This window comes from Bos indicus, chromosome 26 (assembly GCF_029378745.1).
Source record: "Bos indicus isolate NIAB-ARS_2022 breed Sahiwal x Tharparkar chromosome 26, NIAB-ARS_B.indTharparkar_mat_pri_1.0, whole genome shotgun sequence".
Lineage (NCBI taxonomy): Eukaryota > Metazoa > Chordata > Mammalia > Artiodactyla > Bovidae > Bos > Bos indicus.
Genome location: NC_091785.1, coordinates 16,368,041 through 16,391,841, shown reverse-complemented (window position 1 = coordinate 16,391,841; position 23,801 = coordinate 16,368,041). Strand labels below are relative to the sequence as shown.

General features: G+C 38.7%; 1 protein-coding gene across 2 annotated transcripts in view; it reads left to right on the top strand.

Moving 5' to 3' along the window:
- LOC109553149 (cytochrome P450 2C21) overlaps window positions 1-18,425 on the top strand; it is a 47,583-nt gene extending 29,158 nt beyond the window's left edge. Inside the window, exons 8-9 of one of the 2 annotated variants that reach the window (XM_019953104.2) lie at window positions 15,411-15,552; window positions 17,780-18,425. In XM_019953104.2, the coding sequence (XP_019808663.2) occupies window positions 15,411-15,552; window positions 17,780-17,961 (324 nt within the window). In that variant the 3' untranslated portion in view covers window positions 17,962-18,425. Of the gene's footprint in view, window positions 1-13,670; window positions 14,962-15,410; window positions 15,553-17,779 lie in introns of those variants that run through there. The other variant, XM_070780513.1, reaches the window with a different exon arrangement.
- The last annotated feature ends 5,376 nt before the right edge of the window (window positions 18,426-23,801 follow it).

Here is a 23,801-nt window from a genome sequence, read left to right as displayed (position 1 = left end):
TGCATAGGTGTGAGTGGGGTATTAAAGTCTCCTGCTACTATTTTGTTATTGTTAATTTCCCCTCTACTTGTTAGCATTTGCCTTACATATTGCGGTGCTCCTATGTTGGGTGCATATATATTTATAATTGTTATATCTTCTTCTTGGATTGATCCCTTGATCATTATGTAGTGTCCTTCTTTGTCTCTTTTCACAGCCTTTATTTCAAAGTCTATTTTATCTGATGTGAGTATTGCTACTCCTGCTTTCTTTGGGTCTCCAGTTGCATGAAGTATCTTTTTCAAGCCCTTCACTTTCAGTCTGTAGGTGTCCCTTGTTTTGAGATGGGTCTCTTGTAGACAGCATATATAGCGATCTTGTTTTTGTATGCATTCAGCCAGTCTTTGTCTTTTGGTTGGTACATTCAATTCATTTACATTTAAGGTAATTATTGATAAGTATGATCCCATTGCCATTTACATTGTTGTTTGGGGTTTGAGTTTGTACACCTTTTCTCTGTTTCCTGTCTAGAGAAGATCCTTTAGCATTTGTTGAAGAGCTGGTTTGGTGGTGCTAAATTCTCTCAGCTTTTGCTTGTCTGTAAAGCTTTTGATTTCTCCTTCATATTTGAAGGAGAGCCATGCTGGGTATGGTAATCTGGGTTGTAGGTTTTTCTCTTTCATCAGTTTAAATATGTCCTGCCATTCCCTTCTGGCCTGAAGAGTTTCTATTGAAAGATCAGCTGTTATCCTTATGGGAGCCCCCTTGTGTGTTGTTTGTGTTTTTTTCCCTTGCTGCTTTTAATATTTGATCTTTGTTTGATTTTTTAAAATTTGATTAATATGTGTCTTGGGGCGTTTTGCCTTGGGTTATCCTGTTGAGACTCTCTGGGTTTCTTGGACTTGGGTGTCTATTTCCTTCCCCATTTTAGGGAAGTTTTCAATTATCATGTCCTCAAGTATTTTCTCATGGCCTTTCTTTTGTCTTGTTCTTCTGGGACTCATGATTTGAATGTTGGGACATTTGACATTGTCCCAGAGATCTCTGAGGTTGTCCTCTTTTCTTTTAATTTTTTTTTTTTCCTCTCAGCTTCATTTATTTCCACCGTTCCATCTTCCACGTCACTTATCCTATTTTCTGACTCCCTTATTCTACTGTTGGTTCCCTCCAGAGTGTTTTGATCTCAGTTATTCCATTATTCATTATCGATTGACTCTTTTTTATTTCTTCAAGGTGCTTGTTAAACATTTCTTGCATCTTCTCAACCATTGTCCCCAGGCGATTTATCTGTAACTCCATTTTGTTTTCAAGATTTTGGATCACTATTACTATTATTTTTCTGAAGTCTCCTAGATAGGTAGAATCCCTATCGCCTCCTCTTTTGTTTGGTTTGGTGGGCATTTATAATGTTCTTTTCATTCAGTTCAGTCACTCAGTCGTGTCCGACTCTTTGAGACCCCATGAATTGCAGCACTCCTGGCCTCCCTGTACATCATCACCTCCCAGAGTCCACCCAAACCCATGTCCATTGTCTCAGTAATGCCATCCAACCATCTCATCCTCTGTCATCCCCTTCTTCTCCTGCCCTCAATCTTTCCCAGTATCAGAGTCTTTTCCAATGAGTCAGGTCTCCGCATCAAGTGGCCAAAGTATTGGAGTTTCAGCTTCAACATCAGTCCCTCCAATGAACACCCAGGACTAATGTCCTTTAGGATGGACTTTTTGGATCTCTTTGCAGTCCAAGGGACTCTTAAGAGTCTTCTCCAACACCACAGTTCAAAATCATCAATTCTTCAGTGCTCAGCTTTCTTTATATTCCAACTCTCACATCCATACATGACTACTGGAAAAACCATAGCCTTGACTAGGTGGACCTTTGTTGACAAAGTAATGTCTCTGCTTTTTAATATGCTGTCTAGGTTGGTCATAACTTTCCTTCCAAGCAGCAAGCGTCTTTTAATTTCATGGCTGCAATCACCATCTGCAGTGATTTTGGAGCCCAGAAAATAGAGTCAGCCACTGTTTCCCCATCTATTTGACATGAAGTGATAGGACCAGATGCCATGATCTTCGTTTTCTGAATGTTGAGCTTTTTTTTTTTTTTTTAATTTTATTTTATTTTTAAACTTTACATAATTGTATTAGTTTTGCCAAATATCAAAATGAATCCACCACAGGTATACATGTGTTCCCCATCCTGAACCCTCCTCCCTCCTCCCTCCCCATACCATCCCTCTGGGTCGTCCCAGTGCACTGGCCCCAAGCATCCCGTATCGTGCATCGAACCTGGACTGGCAACTCGTTTCTTACATGATATTTTACATGTTTCAATGTCATTCTCCCAAATCTTCCCACCCTCTCCCTCTCCCACAGAGTCCATAAGATTGTTCTATACATCAGTGTCTCTTTTGCTGTCTCGTACACCGGGTTATTGTTACCATCTTTCTAAATTCCATATATATGTGTTAGTATACTGTATTTATGTTTTTCCTTCTGGCTTACTTCACTCTGTATAATAGGCTCCAGTTTCATCCACCTCATTAGAACTGATTCAAATGTACTCTTTTTAATGGCTGAGTAATACTCCATTGTGTATATGTACCACAGCTTTCTTATCCATTCATCTGCTGATGGACATCTAGGTTGCTTCCATGTCCTGGCTATTATAAACAGTGCTGCGATGAACATTGGGGTACACGTGTCTCTTTCCCTTCTGGTTTCCTCAGTGTGTATGCCCAGCAGTGGGATTGCTGGATCATAAGGCAGTTCTATTTCCAGTTTTTTAAGGAGTCTCCACACTGTTCTCCATAGTGGCTGTACTAGTTTGCATTCCCACCAACAGTGTAAGAGGGTTCCCTTTTCTCCACACCCTCTCCAGCATTTATTATTTGTATACTTTTGGATCGCAGCCATTCTGACTGGTGTGAAATGGTACCTCAGAGTGCTTTTGATTTGCATTTCTCTGATAATGAGTGATGTTGAGCATCTTTTCATGTGTTTGTTAGCCATCTGTATGTCTTCTTTGGAGAAATGTCTATTTAGTTCTTTGGCCCATTTTTTGATTGGGTCGTTTATTTTTCTGGAGTTGAGCTGTAGGAGTTGCTTGTATATTTTTGAGATTAATCCCTTGTCATTTGCTTTGTTTGCTATTATTTTCTCCCATTCTGAAGGCTGTCTTTTCACCTTGTTAATAGTTTCCTTTGATGTGCAGAAGCTTTTAAGGTTAATTAGGTCCCATTTGTTTATTTTTGCTTTTATTTCCAATATTCTGGGAGGTGGGTCATAGAGGATCCTGCTGTGATGTATGTCAGAGAGTGTTTTGCCTATGTTCTCCTCTAGGAGTTTTATAGTTTCTGGTCTTATGTTTAGATCTTTAATCCATTTTGAGTTTATTTTTGTGTATGGTGTTAGAAAGTGTTCTAGTTTCATTCTTTTACAAGTGGTTGACCAGATTTCCCAGCACCACTTGTTAAATAGATTGTCTTTAATCCGTTTTATATTCTTGCCTCCTTTGTCAAAGATAAGGTGTCCATGTGCGTGGATTTATCTCTGGGCTTTCTATTTTATTCCATTGATCTATATTTCTGTCTTTGTGCCAGTACCATACTGTCTTGATAACTGTGGCTTTGTAGTAGAGCCTGAAGTCAGGTAGGTTGATTCCTCCAGTTCCATTCTTCTTTCTCAAGATCGTTTTGGCTATTCGAGGTTTTTTGTATTTCCATACAAATTGTGAAATTATTTGTTCTAGCTCTGTGAAGAATACTGTTGGTAGCTTGATAGGGATTGCGTTGAATCTATAAATTGCTTTGGGTATTATACTCATTTTCACTATATTGATTCTTCCAATCCATGAACATGGTATATTTTTCCATCTATTAGTGTCCTCTTTGATTTCTTTCACCAGTGTTTTATAGTTTTCTATATATAGGTCTTTAGTTTCTTTAGGTAGATATATTCCTATGTATTTTGTTCTTTCCGTTGCAATGGTGAATGGAATTGTTTCCTTAATTTCTCTTTCTGTTTTCTCATTATTAGTGTATAGGAATGCAAGGGATTTCTGTGTGTTGATTTTATATCCTGCAACTTTACTATAGTCATTGATTATTTCTAGTAATTTTCTGGTGGAGTCTTTAGGGTTTTCTATGTAGAGGATCATGTCATCTGCAAGTAGTGAGAGTTTTACTTCTTCTTTTCCAATTTGGATTCCTTTTATTTCTTTTTCTGCTCTGATTGCTGTGGCCAAAACTTCCAAAACTATGTTGAATAGTAATGGTGAAAGTGGGCACCCTTGTCTTGTTCCTGACTTTAGAGGAAATGCTTTCAATTTTTCACCATTGAGGATAATGTTTGCTGTGGGTTTGTCATATATAGCTTTTATTATGTTGAGATATGTTCCTTCTATTCCTGCTTTCTGGAGAGTTTTTATCATAAATGGATGTTGAATTTTGTCAAAGGCTTTCTCTGTATCTATTGCGATAATCATATGGTTTTTAGTTTTCAATTTGTTTATGTGGTGTATTACATTGATTGATTTGCGGATATTGAAGAATCCTTGCATCCCTGGGATAAAGCCCACTTGATCATGGTGTATGATCTTTTTAATGTGTTGTTGGATTCTGATTGCTAGAATTTTGTTAAGGATTTTTGCATCTATGTTCATCAGGGATATTGCCCTGTAGTTTTCTTTTTTTGTGGGATCTTTGTCAGGTTTTGGTATTAGGGTGATGGTGGCCTCATAGAATGAGTTTGGAAGTTTACCTTCCTCTGCAATTTTCTGGAAGAGTTTGAGCAGGATAGGTGTTAGCTCTTCTCTAAATTTTTGGTAGAATTCAGCTGTGAAGCCGTCTGGACCGGGGCTTTTGTTTGCTGGAAGATTTTTGATTACAGTTTCAATTTCCGTGCTTGTGATGGGCCTGTTAAGATTTTCTATTTCTTCCTGGTCGAGTTTTGGAAAGTTGTACTTTTCTAAGAATTTGTCCATTTCTTCCACGTTGTCCATTTTATTGGCATATAATTATTGATAGTAGTCTCTTATGATCCTTTGTATTTCTGTATTGTCTGTTGTGATCTCTCCATTTTCGTTTCTAATTTTGTTGATTTGATTTTTCTCCCTTTGTTTCTTGATGAGTCTGGCTAATGGTTTGTCAATTTTATTTATCCTTTCAAAGAACCAGCTTTTGGTTTTGTTGATTTTTGCTATGGTCTCTTTTGTTTCTTTTGCATTTATTTCTGCTCTAATTTTTAAGATTTCTTTCCTTCTACTAACCCTGGGGTTCTTCATTTCTTCCTTTTCTAGTTGCTTTAGGTGTAGAGTTAGGTTATTTATTTGACTTTTTTCTTGTTTCTTGAGGTGTGCCTGTATTGCTATGAACTTCCCCCTTAGGACTGCTTTTACCGTGTCCCACAGGTTTTGGGTTGTTGTGTTTTCATTTTCATTCGTTTCTATGCAAATTTTTATTTCTTTTTTGATTTCTTCTGTGATTTGTTGGTTATTCAGCAGGGTGTTGTTCATCCTCCATATGTTGGAATTTTTAATAGTTTTTCTCCTGTAATTGAGATCTAATCTTACTGCATTATGGTCAGAAAAAATGCTTGGAATGATTTCTATTTTTTTGAATTTACCAAGGCTAGTTTTATGGCCCAGGATGTGATCTATCCTGGAGAAGGTTCCATGTGCTCTTGAGAAAAAGGTGAAATTCATTGTTTTGGGATGAAATGTCCTATAGATATCAATTAGGTCTAACTGGTCTATTGTATCGTTTAAAGTTTGTGTTTCCTTGTTAATTTTCTGTTTAGTTGATCTATCCATAGGTGTAAGTGGGGTATTAAAGTCTCCCACTACTATTGTGTTATTGTTAATTTCTCCTTTCATACTTGTTAGCATTTGTCTTACGTACTGTGGTGCTCCCGTGTTGGGTGCATATATATTTATAATTTTTATATCTTCTTCTTGGATTGATCCTTTGATCATTATGTAGTGACCTTCTTTGTCTCTTTTCACAGCCTTTGTTTTAAAGTCTATTTTATCTGATATGAGTATTGCTACTCCTGCTTTCTTTTGGTCCCTATTTGCATGGAAAATCTTTTTCCAGCCCTTCACTTTCAGTCTGTATGTGTCCCCTGTTTTGAGGTGGGTCTCTTGTAGACAACATATGTAGGGGTCTTGTTTTTGTATCCATTCAGCCAGTCTTTGTCTTTTGGTTGGGGCATTCAACCCATTTACGCTTAAGGTAATTACTGATAAGTATGATCCCGTTGCCATTTACTTTATTGTTTGGGGTTCGAGTTTATACACCGTTTTTGTGTTTCCTGTCTAGAGAATATCCTTTAGTATTTGTTGGAGAGCTGGTTTGGTGGTGCAGAATTCTCTCAGCTTTTGCTTGTCTGAAAAGCTTTTGATTTCTCCTTCATACTTGAATGAGATCCTTGCTGGGTACAATAATCTGGGCTGTAGGTTATTTTCTTTCATCATTTTAAGTATGTCTTGCCATTCCCTCCTGGCTTGAAGAGTTTCTATTGAAAGATCAGCTGTTATCCTTATGGGAATTCCCTTGTGTGTTATTTGTTGTTTTTCCCTTGCTGCTTTTAATATTTGTTCTTTGTGTTTGATCTTTGTTAATTTGATTAATATGTGTCTTGGGGTGTTTCTCTTTGGGTTTATCCTGTTTGGGACTCTCTGGGTTTCTTGGACTTGGGTGATTATTTCCTTCCCCATTTTAGGGAAGTTTTCCACTATTATCTCCTCAAGTATTTTCTCATGGTCTTTCTTTTTGTCTTCTTCTTCTGGAACCCCTATGATTCGAATGTTGTAGCATTTAATATTGTCCTGGAGGTCTCTGAGATTGTCCTCATTTCTTTTAATTGGTTTTTCTTTTATCCTCTCTGATTCATTTATTTCTACCATTCTATCTTCTAATTCACTAATCCTATCGTCTGCCTCTGTTATTCTACTATTTGTTGCCTCCAGAGTGTTTTTAATTTCATTTACTGCATTATTCATTATATATTGACTCTTTTTTATTTCTTCTAGGTCCTTGTTAAACCTTTCTTGCATCTTCTCAATCCTTGCCTCCAGGCTATTTATCTGTGATTCCATTTTAGTTTCAAGATTTTGGACCAATTTCACTATCATTATTCGGAATTCTTTATCAGGTAGATTCCCTATCTCTTCCTCTTTTGTTTTGTTTGGTGGGCATTTATCCTGTTCCTTTATCTGTTGAGTATTCCTCTGTCTCTTCATCTTGTTTAAATTGCTGAGTTTGGGGTGTCCTTTCTGTATTCTGGCAGTTTGTGGAGTTCTCTTTATTGTGGCGTTTCCTCACTGTGTGTGTGTTTGTACAGGTGGCTTGTCAAGGTTTCCTGGTTAGGGAAGCTTGTGTCAGTGTTCTGGTGGGTGGAGCTGTATTTCTTCTCTCTCCTTTCGAAGAGTTGGGTTGCTTTTCTGGGTGCCTGATGTCCTCTGCCGGCATTCAGAAGTTGTTTTGTGGAATTTACTCGACGTTTAAATGCTCTTTTGATGAATTTGTGGGGGAGAAAGTGTTCTCCCCATCCTACTCCTCCGCCATCTTCGAATGTTGAGCTTTAAGCCAACTTTTTCACTCTCCTCTTTCACTTTCATCAAGAGGCTCTTTAGTTCTTCACTTTCTGCCGTAAGGGTGGTGTCATCTGCATATATGAGGTTATTGATATTTCTCCTGGCAATCTTGATTCCAGCTTGTGATTCCTTCAGCCCAGCATTTCTCATGATTACTCTGCATATAAGTTAAATAAGCAGAGTGACAATATACAGCCTTGATGTACTCCTTTTCCTGTTTGGAACCAGTCTGTTGTTCCATGGCCAGTTCTAACTGTTGCTTCCTGACCTGTACACAGGTTTCTCAAGAGGCAGTTCAGGTGGTCTGGTATTCCCATCTCTTTCAGAATTTTCCACAGTTTCTTGTGATCCACACAGTCAAAGGCTTTGGCGTAGTCAATAAAGCAGAAATAGATGTTTTTCTGGAACTCTCTTGGTTTTTCAAAGATCCAGCGGATGTTGGCAATTTGATCTCTGGTTCCTCTGCCTTTTCTAAAACCAGCTTGAACATCTGGAAGTTCATGGTTCACATATTGCTGAAGCTTGGCTTGCAGAATTTTGAGCATTACTTTACTAGTGTGTGCTGCTGCTGCTGCTAAGTCACTTTAGTCATGTCCGACTCTGTGTGACCCCAGAGACGGCAGCTCTACAGGCTCCCCTGTCCCTGGGATTCTCCAGGCAAGAACACTGGAGTGGGTTGCCATTTCCTTCTCCAATGCATGAAAGTGAAAAGGGAAAGTGAAGTTGCTCAATCGTGTCCGACTCTTAGCGACCCCATGGACTGCAGCCTACCAGGCTCCTCTGTCCATGAGATTTTCTAGGCAAGAGTATTGGAGTGGGGTGCCATTGCCTTCTCCGACTAGTGTGTGAGATGAGTGCAATTGTGCATTAGTTTGAGCATTCTTTGGAATTACCTTTCTTTGGGGTTGGAATGAAAACCGACTTTTTCCAGTCCTCTGGCCACTGCTGATTTTTCCAAGTTTGCTGACATGAAAAGTGCAGCACTTTCACAGCATCATCTTTTAAAATTTGAAAGAGCTCAACCCGAATTCCATAGCCTCCATTAGGTTTGTTCATAGTGATGCTTCCTACGGCCGACCTGAGTTCACATTCGAGGATGTCCAGCCCTAGGTGAGTGTGAGTGATCACACCATGGTGATTATCTTGGTCGTGAAGATCTTTTTTGTACAGTTCTTCTGTGTATTCTTGCCACCTTTTCTTAATATCTTCTGCTTCTGTTAGGTCCATACCATTTCTGTCCTTGATTTAGCTCATCTTTGCATGAAATATTCCCTTGGTATCTCTAATTTTCTTGAAGAGATCTCTAGTCTTTCCCATTCTATTGCCTTCCTCTATATTTTTGCATTGATCACTGAGGAAGGCTTTCTTATCTCTCCTTGCTATTCTTTGGAACTCTGCATTCAAATGGGTATGTCTTTCCTGTTCTCCTTTGCTTTTTTGCTCCTCTTCTTTTCACAGCTATTTGTAAGGCCTCTTCAGACAGCCATTTTGCTGTTTTGTATTTCTTTCTCTTGGGAATGGTCTTGATCCCCATCTCCTGTACAATGTCACAAATCTTTGTCCATAGTTCATCAGGCACTCTGTCTATCACATCTAGTCCCTTAAATCTATTTCTCACTTCCACTGTATAGTCATAAGGGATTTGATATAGGTCATACCTGAATGGTCTAGTGGTTTTCCCCACTTTCTTCAATTTAAGTCTGAATTTGCCAGTAAGGAGTTCATGATCTGAGCCACAGTCAGCCCCTGGTCTTGTTTTTGCTGACTGTATAGAGATTCTCTGTCTTTGGCTGCAAAGGAGATAATCAATCTGATTTCAGTGTTGACCATCTGGTGATATCTATGTATAGAGTCTTCTCCTGTGTTTTTGGAAGAGGGTGTTTGCTATGACCACCGCTTTCTCTTGGCAGAGCTCTGTTAGCCTTTGTCCTGCTTCATTCTGTACTCCAAGGCAAAATTTGCCTGTTACTCCAGGAGTTTCTTGACTTCCTACTTTTGCATTCCAGTCCCTTATAATGAAAAGGACATCTTTTTGGGGTGTTAGTTCTAGCAGATCTTGTAGGTCTTCATAGAACCATTCAACTTCAGCTTCTTCAGCATTACTTGTCAGGGCATAGACTTGGATTACTGTGATATTGAACGGTTTGCCTTGGAAATGAACAGAGATCATGCCGTCGTTTTTGAGATTCCATCCAAGTACTTCATTTTGGACTCTTTTGTTGACCATGATGGCTACTCCATTTATTCTAAGGGATTCTTGCCCACAGTAGTAGATATAATGGTCATCTGAGTCAAATTCACCCATTCCAGTCCATCTTAGTTTGCTGATTCCTAGAATTTCGATGTTCACTCTTGCCATCTCCTGTTTGACCACTTCCTATTTGCCCTGATTCGTGGACCTAGCATTCCAGGTTCCTATGCAATATTGCTCTTTACAGCATTGAATCTTGCTTCTATTACCAGTCCCATCCACAACTGGGTATTGTTTTTCCTTTGGCTCCATCCCTTCATTCTTTCTGGAGTTATTTCTCCATTGATCTCCAGTAGCTTTCTCATGTTCCTTTACCTGCTAAATAGTTCTCTGCCTTTTCATTTTGTTTAGATTGCTGTGTTTGGGGTGGCCTTTCTGTATTCTTGCCATTTGTGGCTCCTCTTTATTGTAGAGGTTCCTCCCTGAGGATGGGGTTGGACGAGTGGCTTGTCAAGGTTTCCTGTTTAGGGAAGCTTGCGTCTGGTGTTCTGGTGGGTGGAGCTGAATTTCTTCTCTCTGGAGTGCAGTGATGTGTTCTGTAGTGAGTTTTGAGATGTGTGTGGGTTTGGTGTGGCTTTGGACAGCCTGTATATTACAGCTCAGGTCTATGTTCCTGCTTTGTTGAAGAATTAGCTTGGTGTGTCTTGCTCTGAAAATTGTTGGCTCTTGGGCAGAGCTTGGTTTCAGTGTAGGTATGGAGGCTTTTGGCTGAGCTCTTATCAATTAATGTTCCCTGGAGTCAGGAGTTCTCTGGTGTTCTCAGGTTTTGGATTTAAGCCTCCTGCCTCTGGTTTTCAGTCTTATCTTGAAGTAGTCTCAAGACTTCTCCATCCATACAGCACCAATGATAAAACATCTAGGTTAATGGTAAAAGGTTCTCCACAGTGAGGGACACCCAGAAAGGTTCGCTGAATTACATGGAGCAGAGAAGAGGGAGGAGGGAGATAAAGGTGACTAGGAGGAGAAGAGGGGGAATCAAAAGGGGAGAGAGCAATCTAGCCAGTAATCAAATTCCTATGTGCTCTCCACAGCCTGGAACACCCAGAGAGGTTCACGGAGTTACATGGAGAAGAGAAGAGAAGAGGGAGGAAGGAGATAGAGTTGCTAGAAGGAGAAGGGTGGTGGGGGGGTGGTCAAAAGGATAGAGGCAAATTTAGCCAGTTATCAGTTTCCTAAGTGTTCACCACATCCTGGAATACCCAAAGAGATTAACAGAGTTTGGTAGAGAAGAGATGGGGGAGGGAGGAGATAGAGGTGACCTAGGGGAGAAAAAGGAGAGTCAAAAGGGGGAGAGGGCAATCAAGCCAGTAATCACACTCCTAGGTAAAAATGGGTACTGAAGATTGGATTCTTAAAGGTACAAAATTAATAACAAATACCAAAAAGCAAAGATTAAAAATCTAGAGTAGAGTTTAGACTCTCAAAAATACAATATTAAAAAAAAAAAACACAACCACAAAAATTATAAAAATATATATGAAATTTACTTTAAAAATAGGGTCTTTCTTTTGCAAGGCAGGTTATAAAAATGAAAATTAAAGCAGTAATAAAGGACTTAAAAATTAAAAAATTTAAAAATATTAATAGTAAAAATATATCTAGGAATTTCTCTGGAGCTGTTGTGGGCAGTGTGGAGTCAGTTCAGTTTCAGATACTTCCTTGTTACAGCTTATACTTCTCAAGGTCTGTAGGCCCCTTCCAAAGTAGTTGGTGCCAACTACAGGATTTTAAATGACTGTTGCACCTGTCACTTCCAAAGACGTTCCCTCTGTTTATTTTGGCTTCTTCTGTTTGCAAGTCTCTTCAGTGTCTAATTTCTGCCCTGACACAAGGGGGCGAAGGTGGTCACGTATTTAGGCTCACTTGTTCAGTCGTGCTGTGGGGAGGGAGGAAAACTGCAAACAAATATGCCTGGCGTGTGTGGCGAGTGCTCACAGTGTCTATGACACACTGGGTTTGCCCCTGCTCAGGTTGTGTGTGCTTTCCCAGTCTACACTGCTCAGGCTCCAGGTTGCTCTACAGGGGAATTATCTAAAGCAGGCCCTGCGTTGCGTGCACCTCCCAGGTCTAAGCCACTCAGGTTCAGCTTCTCGGGTATTCCATAAAGATGCAGACTCGATTGGGCCTGTGTTTTGTGTCCTTCCCAGGTCCAAGTGGTTCAGGTGACCAGGTGCTTGGCAAGTGCACTCTCCTCAGGTGGAGTGGTGCATTGTATCACCTCCCTGGTCCCAGCTGCTCGGTTTCCTGGGTGCGCAGTGGGAGTGCCATCTCAGGTGTGCCTAGTGTCTCCTCTGGGGAGCTGATCTCTGGTTGCGACCCTCCTGATGGATGTCAACTATCCAGGATCCCAGGTAGACTTGGTTAGCAACTGGGAGCCTGCTCGCAGTTTTGTCGCAGATGCCATCTCTGGAACCAAGACTGCCCCTTTCCAGCTCTGGTTGTCGCCCACCTGCCTCTCTGTCTCCGGCAGGGGATGGGCCAGCCTACAGCTGGCTAGCTCTCCTCTGGTATTTGCTCAGTCCTTTGTTCTGTGAGCGGGCTGGCAGTGCCTTAGTTTAGAGCTTTTTTCAGGAAAGTTCTCTCTCTCTCTCTCTTTTTTTTCTCTCTCTGGCTATCCCACTGTTTGGATTGCTATCTCATTTAGCTCCCTCAGATTGTCCTCAGGGCATTCAGACCTGGTCCCTACCCTAAGCAATGCCGCCTGCACCTCCCTGTTCATCCCCTGCTTGCTGCTGGTGGACGCTAGCATCTGGGCTACTTCTCCACTGTGAGTTGCCGTCAGGTGTGTAATCTGTGGGTTTTATTTATTCATTTATTTATTTATTTTTCCTCCCGGTTATGTTGCCCTCTGAGATTCCAAAACTCCCCACAGACCCGCCGGTGAGAGGGTTTCCTGGTGTTTGGAAACTTCTCCTCTTTTATGACTCCCTCTCCGGGATGGGTCTCCATCCCTAACTCTTTTGTCTCTCTTTTAATCTTTTATATTTTGTCCTACCTCCTTTAAAAGATAATGGGCTGCCTTTCTGGGTGCCTGGTGTCCTCTGCCAGTGTTCAGAAGTTGTTTTGTGGAACTTGCTCAGCATTCAAATAATCTTTTGATGAATTTGTGGGGGAGAAAGTGGTCTCCTGGTCCTATTCCTCTGCCATCTTAGGACTGCCCCTCACTATGAACTTTTATCTTAAAACTGTTTTTTCCTGAATCTCATGAGTTTTAATATGCTGTGCTTGCATTTTTGTTTGTCTCAATGTACTTTTTGATTCTCTTCTTTGAATCATCAATTGTTCAATAGCACATTGTTTAATCTCCATATCTTTGTGAATTTTCCAGTTTTCTTCTTGTAATTGATTTCTTGATTTGTACCATTTTGGTTGGAAAAGATAGTTGATATGATTTTAATCTTCTTAATTTATTAATACCTTTTTTGTACTCTATCATATGATCTATTCTGGAGAATCTTTCATCTGTGCTTAGAAGAACATATTCTGTTGCTTTTGGATGGAGTCTTCCTTATATGTTTGTTAAGTGCATTCTGACTTTTAAGTGGGAATGCCTAGCTCATTAAAAAATATTTTTAAATTTATTTTTTAATGTAAATTTATTTATTTTAATTGGAGGCTAATTACTTTACAATATTGTATTGGTTTTGCCATACATCAACATGAATCCACCACGGGTGTACACAAATTTAATATAATTATCAATAGGTGTTTTATTTCTATAAATCTATCATTTTTGTCCCACTTGTTCACTCAGTTTATATTCCACTCTTCCTCGTTCATTGTTTTATTATTCTTGGAATAATTATATATTAAAATAATTGTTTTTGTTTGTCCTTCTCCTTTCAGTTCAGTTCAGTCGCTCAGTCGTGTCCGACTCTTTGCGACCCCAGGAATTGCAGCACGCCAGGCCTCCCTGTCCATCACCAACTCCCGGAGTTCACCCAAACTCATATCCATTGAGTCGGTGATGCCATCCAGCCATCTCATCCTCTGTTGTCCCCTTCTTTATATTCCTTTATTTCTCCTTTTCTTCCTTCTTCTGGAATAGTTTAAGTTTTTGTGCTACTGTAAATTTCTATTGGCATCAAACTATTTTTTTCTTTTTTAGTGTTTTTTCTTGAGATTACAGTGCATTTGCATGTGTTAAGTCGCTTCTGTGGCCCTATGGACTGTAGCCTGCCAGGCTTCTCTGTCCATGGAATTCTCCAGGCAAGAATACCAGAGTGGATTGCCCTCCTCCATTGCAATCCATGCCCTCCTCCAGGAGATCTTCCTGACCCAGTGATTGAACCCACGTCTTCTGTGTCTTTTGCATTGGCAGGCAGGTTCTTTACCACTAGCACCACCTGAGAAGCCCCTGAGGTTACAATTTGCATCCTTATATATTTACAGTCTTAAAATTAATACTATTAAATTTTGTTTAAAATACAAGGACACTGCAATTGTGTATGGCTATTTAACTTGTTCCACTTCCTTTATGTTAAAGTTATCACATGTATATCATTAATGTTATAAATTTTGCTTTAAAGCAAGGTTGGCAAAACTTTTGTAAAGGGCATGGAAAAGCTAAACAAATTACCTATGGTCATAAACCTTAATTTAAGAGAGAAATACTTGATTGATGATAAAAACTAAACTGCAAATCATTATGTACTATATCTCTGAGTTTATGAAAACCTTACTAGAACCCAGAAATTCCTTCTTGTTTCCACAAGTGCATGCAACAATTACATTGAAAAAACATAGCAGCAAGAGGGATACATATCAGTTTCTCATCTTAGAGGGAAACTGAATAGTTTTCAAGAATATGGCCAGTCCAGGTTCGATGCACGATACTGGATGCTTGGGGCTGGTGCACTGGGACGACACAGAGGGAGGGTATGGGGAGGGAGGAGGGAGAAGGGCTCAGGATGGGGAACACAGGTATACCTGTGGTGGATTCATTTCGATATTTGGCAAAACTAATACAATATTGTAAAGTTTAAAAATAAAATAAAATTAAAAAAAAAAGAATGAGTAAGATAAAAGTAAAATTCTTAGCTTCACTTATGCAGCTTACTATTATTGAGTAAGCTATAGTGAAACATTTCCAAACACCCCATTAAAAAAAAAAAAAAAAAGAATATGGCCAATCAGGTCATGTTTGGAGAGGACCCTATATTAAGTTCCAAAGAGAATGAGCTGAATTTTTAGTGACATCAGCACTTTTAATCAACACTCCAATTTATTTGTCAAGAACAAAGCACCTGCCTTAATTTTCTGAAGAGCAAGTGCTGTTGGTAGGCTACAAGCTGAAGATGATTAGCCTTGGAGTCACTTAACTGGCACTGTTGATTTATATGATTGAATCAACTGGCACTGTTGATTTATATGATTGAATCATAAATCATTTATATGATTTATATGGCATCATATGACTTAAGACCTGTTAGGCTTGGTCATTAATTTGTTCTTTGACATGGAGAGAATAAAATATGTTTGTGCCTCAGCCACCTCACTTATAAAATAAAAGGATTAGATAAGGCATTTTTTTCAAACTCTATGACTTTCTTTATAATCTAGTTATTGTGTTTTTCCTTATCTCAGGGCACAGTCATATTAACATCTCTGACTTCTGTTCTGCATGATGATAACGAGTTTTCCAACCCAGGGCAGTTTGATCCTGGTCACTTCCTGGATGAAAGTGGCAACTTTAAGAAGACTGACCACTTCATGGCTTTTTCAGCAGGCAAGCATGCTTCATTTTTGTCTGTACATTAGAGGTCAAATGAGAGGAGGAAGAGCTTTGTATGGAGGCAACTCTGAGCTGGACAAATTGTCATTTTCATGACTCCAGAGGCACCACTCCCAAGGTGCAGATAATTTCTGATTGGATTGGAGGCTGCACTCACTGAGTTCTGCCCTCTCACCCACCTCTGACAATCTTAAGGGCTCCTCGTAGAAGTCTAGTTCCACTGAGACTTTTCTCCCCCGTCCAGAGATGCCATTCACTCAATAAATGTCTCTGAGGACCTTATATGTAGTAGACCCATGCTCACTCAGATCCAGGGATAGAAATGTGAATAAGGGACAGCTCTCCTTTAAGAAAGAGGAATGTGAGTTAACAGATGATGATACTCCAGAGAGACAAGTGCTATTCAAAAGGCTTCTGTGGAAACCCAGAGAGAGGAGCTCCTGAATCTTACATTTTGGGAGCAGGGCAGAGGACAGAGTAGTTGGAACAAAAGAGAAATTTTCTTGCAGGAAGAAATATTTTAGTATCCTCCTTTAATTTGGGGAGGTCCTTGAAAGAAAGAGGCAGGGTACTCAAAAAGTTTCATTAAAGGCAGTTTAATGAAGAGACTCTTTTCAGAGGTGTGGACATGATTAACTGAAGTATCAAGGAATGGTCAAGTACTCAGGGATGAGCATCAACAGGATGTCATCATCCTATGTCAGAAGGACTGGGAGAAGGAGGGTGTTGCTGGAACCCAAGCAGATCTTTAGCAAAGAGAGAATGGATGCCTCAGCAGGAGATGGGTCTATAGGCTGGAGAATACAGCCACTGCTGAAATTGTGGCCTGACAGGCCGGGACTGAGGGAGGGCATACTCTAACCTTCTCAATGTCTAATCCTGAGTTTATTCACGGTGAAGAAGGGAACTAACTAGTGGGGTTATGCAGTCCATAGAAATCAACTTCCTAAATACACAGTAGGTGTAAAAGAAAAACAAACACAGTATGGATCTGGAAAAATGGAGAAATGGAGAGTGTTCAGCACAGTCCAAAGGATAAGGGTAGAAAGTAGAGGGTGAAGGGCCTTTCCTACTGAAGGAACTGAAATAGGGACAGAAATAGGAGGTTCACTCCTCATTGAACATCCAGGAAAACAGGTTTGAAGGAATGCTTGATGCTTGGTCCCAAGATTATGAACAATGCCCAGAATTTGATCTCAAAATGAGATCCTGCTAATCTTTTCCTTATCTACTTCCTGAATTTTGGGTCCATTGTTTCATAACAAACTGGCTTAAGATTTCTGCCCAGTTTGTGGGGTTTGCAGGATTGCTTTGTCTTGGCACTGTAGTATCATTATAAGACCTAAGGCTTCACTTTCTTGTTGCTGTTCAGTTGCTAAGTCATGTTCGACTCTTTGCAACCCCATGGATGGCAGCACACCAGGCCCTCTGTCCTCCACTGTCTCCCGGAGTTTGCTCAAATTCATGTCCATTGAGTTGGTGATACTATCTAACCATCTCATCCTCTGTCACATCCCTTCTCCTTTTGCCTTTACTTTATGAGCTTATATTCCAGGGTGTGGGACACAGGATAATTATAATTTCATGTGAAACATTTTGTATTAGAAGTATTTATGAGTCTTGTGGAAAACCAGCAAGAGAATGAATTATATCCCCCTGGATAGATCAAAGAACTCTGTATAGAGCAGGTGACACCTGTGGTGGATCTAGAAGGATATAGATAATCTCAGCAGGAAGAGCTGAGGGAAACAATATTTCAGTTGGAGGAATGACTGGATACTCATAACACTTGAAATAGCTAGTGTGTCTGGGGGTTAGAGAATGGTTAATAATATTTGTGTCAAGTTTGTGACATTTCTTTTTATACTTGGCAATGGTAAACTCTCGAATTGGAAGTAGATGGAAAAATATAGTGTGGAGCTCATGTTATTTGGGATGGGTGAGTGTGTATGTAGAAAGATATTACTGGCAAGCCTCAGTAAAGCAATATTGACATGGGTGTACAGAACAGACTCCGTTTAATAGAGAATGTACACTGAAATCTGTTCTGAGGAAATAAAGCAAACCGGATTTTGGTGTAAATAGAAGAAGCCATAGGTTAATTTGTCTTTTATTAATTTGTTTGTTTATGTATTTACTCATTCCATATTTATTTATGCTCCCCTTTGTGATATGTTAGAAATAGAATTGAACAACTATTTAATTTATGTGTCATTTTTAGGAAAAAGAGTTTGTGTTGGAGAAGGCCTGGCCCGCATGGAGCTGTTTTTACTCCTGGTCAGCATTTTACAGCATTTTACCTTGAAATCTGTGGTTGATCCAAAGCACATTGATACTGCACCAAGTTTCAAAGGGTTAATCTCTATTCCACCCTTCTGTGAGATGTGTTTCATTCCAGTCTGAAGAAAGGGCTGACTGCCAGGTTGCAGAGTGAGCCTCTCCAGCTCCATCTACACAAGCTGATGCTCTCTGTCCTGGCTGTTACCCATTGTCCAACTCTCCCTTACCTTTAGGAGTGACATTCTTGAGCCCTGCCTGTTCTAATTTTCTTTAAGATTCAGTTCAAGTTTTTTTTTTTTTTTTTGCATGAAATAAAACAGTTTTGTCCCCAATAATTTTTTTTTTAAATTACAGTCCTGAGATCTTAAGCTACATCCCATTTATTGTGTATACCAAATGGAGGGCACCTTATAAATGTCATATTTTATTAAAAATTAAAATTGGCAATTATCCCATGTGATAAAATTTTTAAAAATGTATTCATCTCTTACTCCTATTTAGCTCTCTGGGGGAATGATCTCTTGACAGTTTGGATGTATAATTTTGCCTTTTCCCAATGTTTATTAAAAATATAATTATGTGTTTGATGGGTATGTTTGTGTATATATGTATATACATGCAAAAGAAATCAGGTGAAGATGACTCCAGCTAGAGGGAATAGTATGAGATAAAACTTGAATTTATTAGTCTTTCCAGAGATGTTCTTCCTCTTTCCCCTAGTGATTAAACACACACACACACACACACACACACACAGACATACAGACATATAAAGGCAAAGAAGAGGGGAAGGTAATTAATATACATGTGGGTTATATTTGAACATACACAGAGAAATCTATGTGTGTGTTTAGTGTTCATGTGTGTATGTATTACTTATAGCTATGGTTTTTTGGTGACATTATATAATAGCATAAAGTTGATATTTTCACAAGCAGTGTAAGTTAATGTATCTCATAATACTCTGTTAATAGATATGATAATTTTTTAAAATTATCTTCCTATTCAAGGATATTTATATTATTTTTGAAAGCTTGTTAATATAAAAATGCTACTATTAATACATGCACACATCTTCTATTATTCCTTTACTGTCTCTTCAGGATAGTTTCTTAGAAGTGGTGTGGCTGCACATATATATGCACTTTAATTTTTCATAGATACAGAAGCATAATGCCCTAAAAATTACACATCTGCTTCAGTTCAGTTCAGTTCAGTCGCTCAGTCGTGTCTGACTCTTTGTGACCCCATGAATCACAGCACGCCAGGCCTCCCTGTCCATCACCAACTCCTGGAATTCACTCAAAATCATGTCCATCGAGTCATTGATGCCATCCAGCCATCTCATCCTCTGTTGTCCTCTTCTCCTCCTGCCCCCAATCCCTCCCAGCATCAGTCTTTTCCAATGAGTTAAGGAACTCATTGGAAGTTAAGGAACATGATAAAAAGCTGACCAAACCAAACAAAAGAGGAAGAGATAGAGAGTCTAACTGAAGAGAATTCAGAATAATGATAGTAAAAATAATCCAAAATCCTGAAAACAAAATGGAGTTACAGATAAATAGTCCTGAGGCAAGAATTGAGAAGAGGGAAGAAAAGTTTAACAAGGACCTAGAAGAAATAAAAAAGTCAATCAATAATGAATAATGCAATAAACTGAGATCAAAAGCACTCTGGAGGGAACCAACAGTAGAATAACTGAGGCAGAAGATAGGATAAGTGAGGTGGAATATAGAATGGTGGAAATAAATGAAGCAGAGAGGAAAAAAGAAAACAGAATTTTAAAAAGTGAGGACAACCTCAGAGACCTCTGGGACAATGTTAAACACCACAACATTTGAATCATAGAAGTCCCCAAAGAACAAGACAAAAAGAAAGGCTATGAGAAAGTACTTGAGGAGATTATAGTTGAAAACTTCCCTAAAATGGGGAAGGAAATAGCCACCCAAGTCCAAGAAACCCAAAGAATCCCAAATAGGATAAACCAAGGTGAAACAACCCAAGACACATATTAATCAAATTAACAAAGATCAAACACAAAGAACAAATACTAAACGCAGCAAGGTAAAAACAACAAATAAAACACAAGGGGATTCCCATAAGGATAATAGTAGATCTTTCAATAGAAACTCTTCAGGCCAGAAGGGAATGGCAGGACATACTGAAAGTGACATACTGAAAGAGAAAAATCTACAATTCAGATTATTGTACCCAGCTAGGATCTCATTCAAATATGAAGGACAAATCAAAAGCTTTATAGACAAGCAAAAGCTGAGAGAATTCAGTACCACCAAACGAGCTCTTCAACAAATACTAAAGGATCTTCTCTAGACAGGAAACATAGAAAAGGTTTATAAACTTGAACCCAAAACAACAAAGCAAATGGCAATGGGATCACACTTATCAATAATTACCTTAAATGTAAATGGGTTGAATGCTCCAACCAAAAGGAAAAGACTGGCTGAAGGGATACAAGACCTCTATATATGCTGTCTACAAGAGACCCACCTCAAACCTAGGGGCACATACAGATCAAAAGTGAAGGGCTGGAAAAAGATATTTCACACAAATGGAGACCCAAAGAAAGCAGGAGTAGCATTACTCATATCAGATGAAATAGACTTTGAAATAAAGGCCATGAAAAGAGACAAAGAAGGACCTACATAATGATCAAAAGATCAATCCAAGAAGAAGATATAACAATTATAAATATATATGCACCCAACATAGGAGCACTGCAATATGTGAGACAAATGTTAACAAGTATGAAAGGGGAAATTAACAGTAACACAATAATAGTGGGAGACTTTAATACCCCACTCACTCCTATGGATATATCAACTAAACAGAAAATTAGCAAGGAAACACAAACTTTAAATGATACAATGGACCAGTTAGACCTAATTGATATCTATAGGACATTTCACTCTAAAACAATATATTTCACCTTTTTCTCAAGGGCACACAGAACCTTCTCCAGGACAGATAACATCCTGGGCTATAAATCTAGCCTTGGTAATTTACAAAATTTGAAATCATCTCAAGCATCTTTTCTGATCACAGTGCGGTGAAATTAGATGTCAACTACAGGAAAAAAAAAATATTAAAAATACAAACATATAAAGGCTAAATAACACACTTCTGAATAACCAACAAACCAGAGAAAACACAAAACCCCAAAGCCTATGGGATTCAGTAAAAGCAGTGCTAAGGGGAAGGTTCATAGCAATACAAGCCTACATCAAGAAGCAGGAGAGAAATCAAATAAATAACCTAACACTACACCTAAAGCAACTAGAAAAAGAAGAAATGAAGCACCCCAGGGTTAGTAGAAGGAAAGAAATAATAAAATTTACAGCAGAACTAAATGCAACATAAACAAAGAGACCATAGCCAAAATCAACAAAGCTAAAAGCTGGTTCTTTTAGAAGATAAATAAAATTGACAAACCATTAGCCAGCTCATCAAGAAACAAAGGGAGAAGAATCAAATCAACAAAATTACAAGTGAAAATGGAGAAATCACAACAGGTAACACAGAAATACAAAGGATCATAAGAGACCACTATCAGCAACTATATGCCAATAAAATGGATAACTTGGAAGAAATGGACAAATTCTTAGAAATGTACAACTTTGCAAAACTGAACCAGGAAGAAATGGAAAATCTTAACAGACCCATCACAAGCATGGAAATAGAAACTGTAATCAGAAATCTTCCAGCAAACAAAAGCCCAGGACCAGATGGCTTCACAGTGGAATTCTATCAAAAATTTACAGAAAAGCTAACACCTATCCTACCCAAACCCTTCCAGAAAATTGCAGAAGAAGGTAAACTTCCAAACTCATTCTATGAGGCCACCATCACCCTAAAACAAAAACCAGACAAAGATGCCACAAAAAAATAAAACTACAGGCCAATATCACTGATGAATATAGATGCAAAAATCCTTAACAAAATCCTAGCAAACGGAATCCAACAACATATTAAAAAAATCATACATCATGACCAAGTGGGCTTTATCCCAGGGATGCAAGGATTCCTCAATATTCGCAAATCAATCATTGTGATACACCACATTAACAAATTGAAAGATAAAAACCATATAATTATCTCAATAGATGCAGAGAAAACCTTTGACAAAATTCAACACCCTCCAGAAAGCAGGCAAAGAAGCAACATATCTCAACCTGATAAAAGCCATGCATGATAAACTCACAGCAAATATTTTCCTCAATGGTGAAACATTGAAAGCATTTCCCCTAAAGTCAGGAACTAGAGAAGGGTGCCCACTCTCACCACTACTATTCAGCATAGTTTTGGAAGTTACAGGCACAGCAATCAGAGCAGAAAAAGAAATAAAAGGAATGCAGACTGGAAAAAGAAGAAGTAAAACTCTCACTGTTTGCAGATGACATGTTCCTCTACATAGAAAACTCCAAAGACTCTACCAAAAAATAACTAGAGCTAATTAATGAATATAGAAAAGTTGCAGAAGATATAAATTAACACACAGAAATCCCTTACATTCCTATATACTAACAATGAGAAAGCAGAAAGAGAAATTGAGGAAACAATTTCATTCACCAATGCAACGAAGAGAATAAAATACTTAGGAATAAATCTACCTAAAGAAACAAAAGACTTATATACTGAAAACTATAAAACACTGATGAAAGATATCAAAGATGACACAAATGATGGAGAAATATGCCATGTTCATGGAGCAGGAGAATCAATATAGTGAACATGACTATACTACCAAAAGCAATCTATAGATTCAATGCAATCTCTATCTAGCTACCAACGGTATTTTTTCAGATAATTAGAACAAATAATTTCAAGTTTGTATGGAAATACAAAAATCCTCGAATAGCCAAAGCAATCTTGAGAAAGAAGAATGCAACTTGAGGAATCAACCTGCCTGACTTCAGGCTCTACTACAAACCACAGTCATCAAGACAGTATGGTACTGCACAAAGACAGAAATGTAGATCAATGGAACAAAATAGAAAGCCCAGAGATAAATCCACATACCTATGGACACCTTATCTTTGACAAAGGAGGCAGGAATATACAATACAGAAAAGACAATGTCTTTAACAAGTGGTGCTGGGAAAACTGGTCAACCACTTGTAAAAGAATGAAATTAGAACACTTTCTAACACCATATACAAAAATAAACTCAAAATGGATTAAAGATCTAAACATAAGACCAGAAACTAGAAAACTTCTAGAGGAAAACATAGGCAAAACACTCTCTGACGTGAATCATAGCAGGATCCTCTATGACCCACCTCCCAGAGTAATGGAAATAAAAGCAAAAATAAACCAATGGAACCTAATTAAAATTAAAAGCTTTTGCACAACGAAGGAAGCTATAAGCAAGGTGAAAAGAGAGCCTTCATAATGGGAGAAAATAATAACAAAAGAAGCAACTGACAAAGAATTTTTCTCAAAAATATACAAGCAGCTCCTGCAGCTCAATTCCAGAAAAATAAACTACCCAATCAAAAAATGGGCCAAAGAACTAAACAGACATTTCTCTAAAGAAGACATAGAGATGGCTAACCAACACATGAAAAGATGCTCATCATCACTCATTATCAGAGAAATGCAAATCAAAACCACAATGAGGTACCATTTCACGCTGGTCAGAATGGCTGTTATCCAAAAGTCTACAAACAATAAATGCTGGAGAGGGTGTGGAGGAAATGGAACCCACTTACACTGTTGGTGGGAATGCAAACTAGTACAGCCACTATGGAGAACAGTGTGGAGAGTACTTAAAACCTGGAAATAGGACTACTGTATGACCCAGCAATTTCACTCCCAGGCATACACCTGAGGAAAACAGAATTGAAAGAGACACTTGTACCCCAATGTTCATCGCAGCACTGTTTATAATAGCCAGGACATGGAAGCAACCTAGATGTCCATTGGCAGACTAATGAATAAGAAAG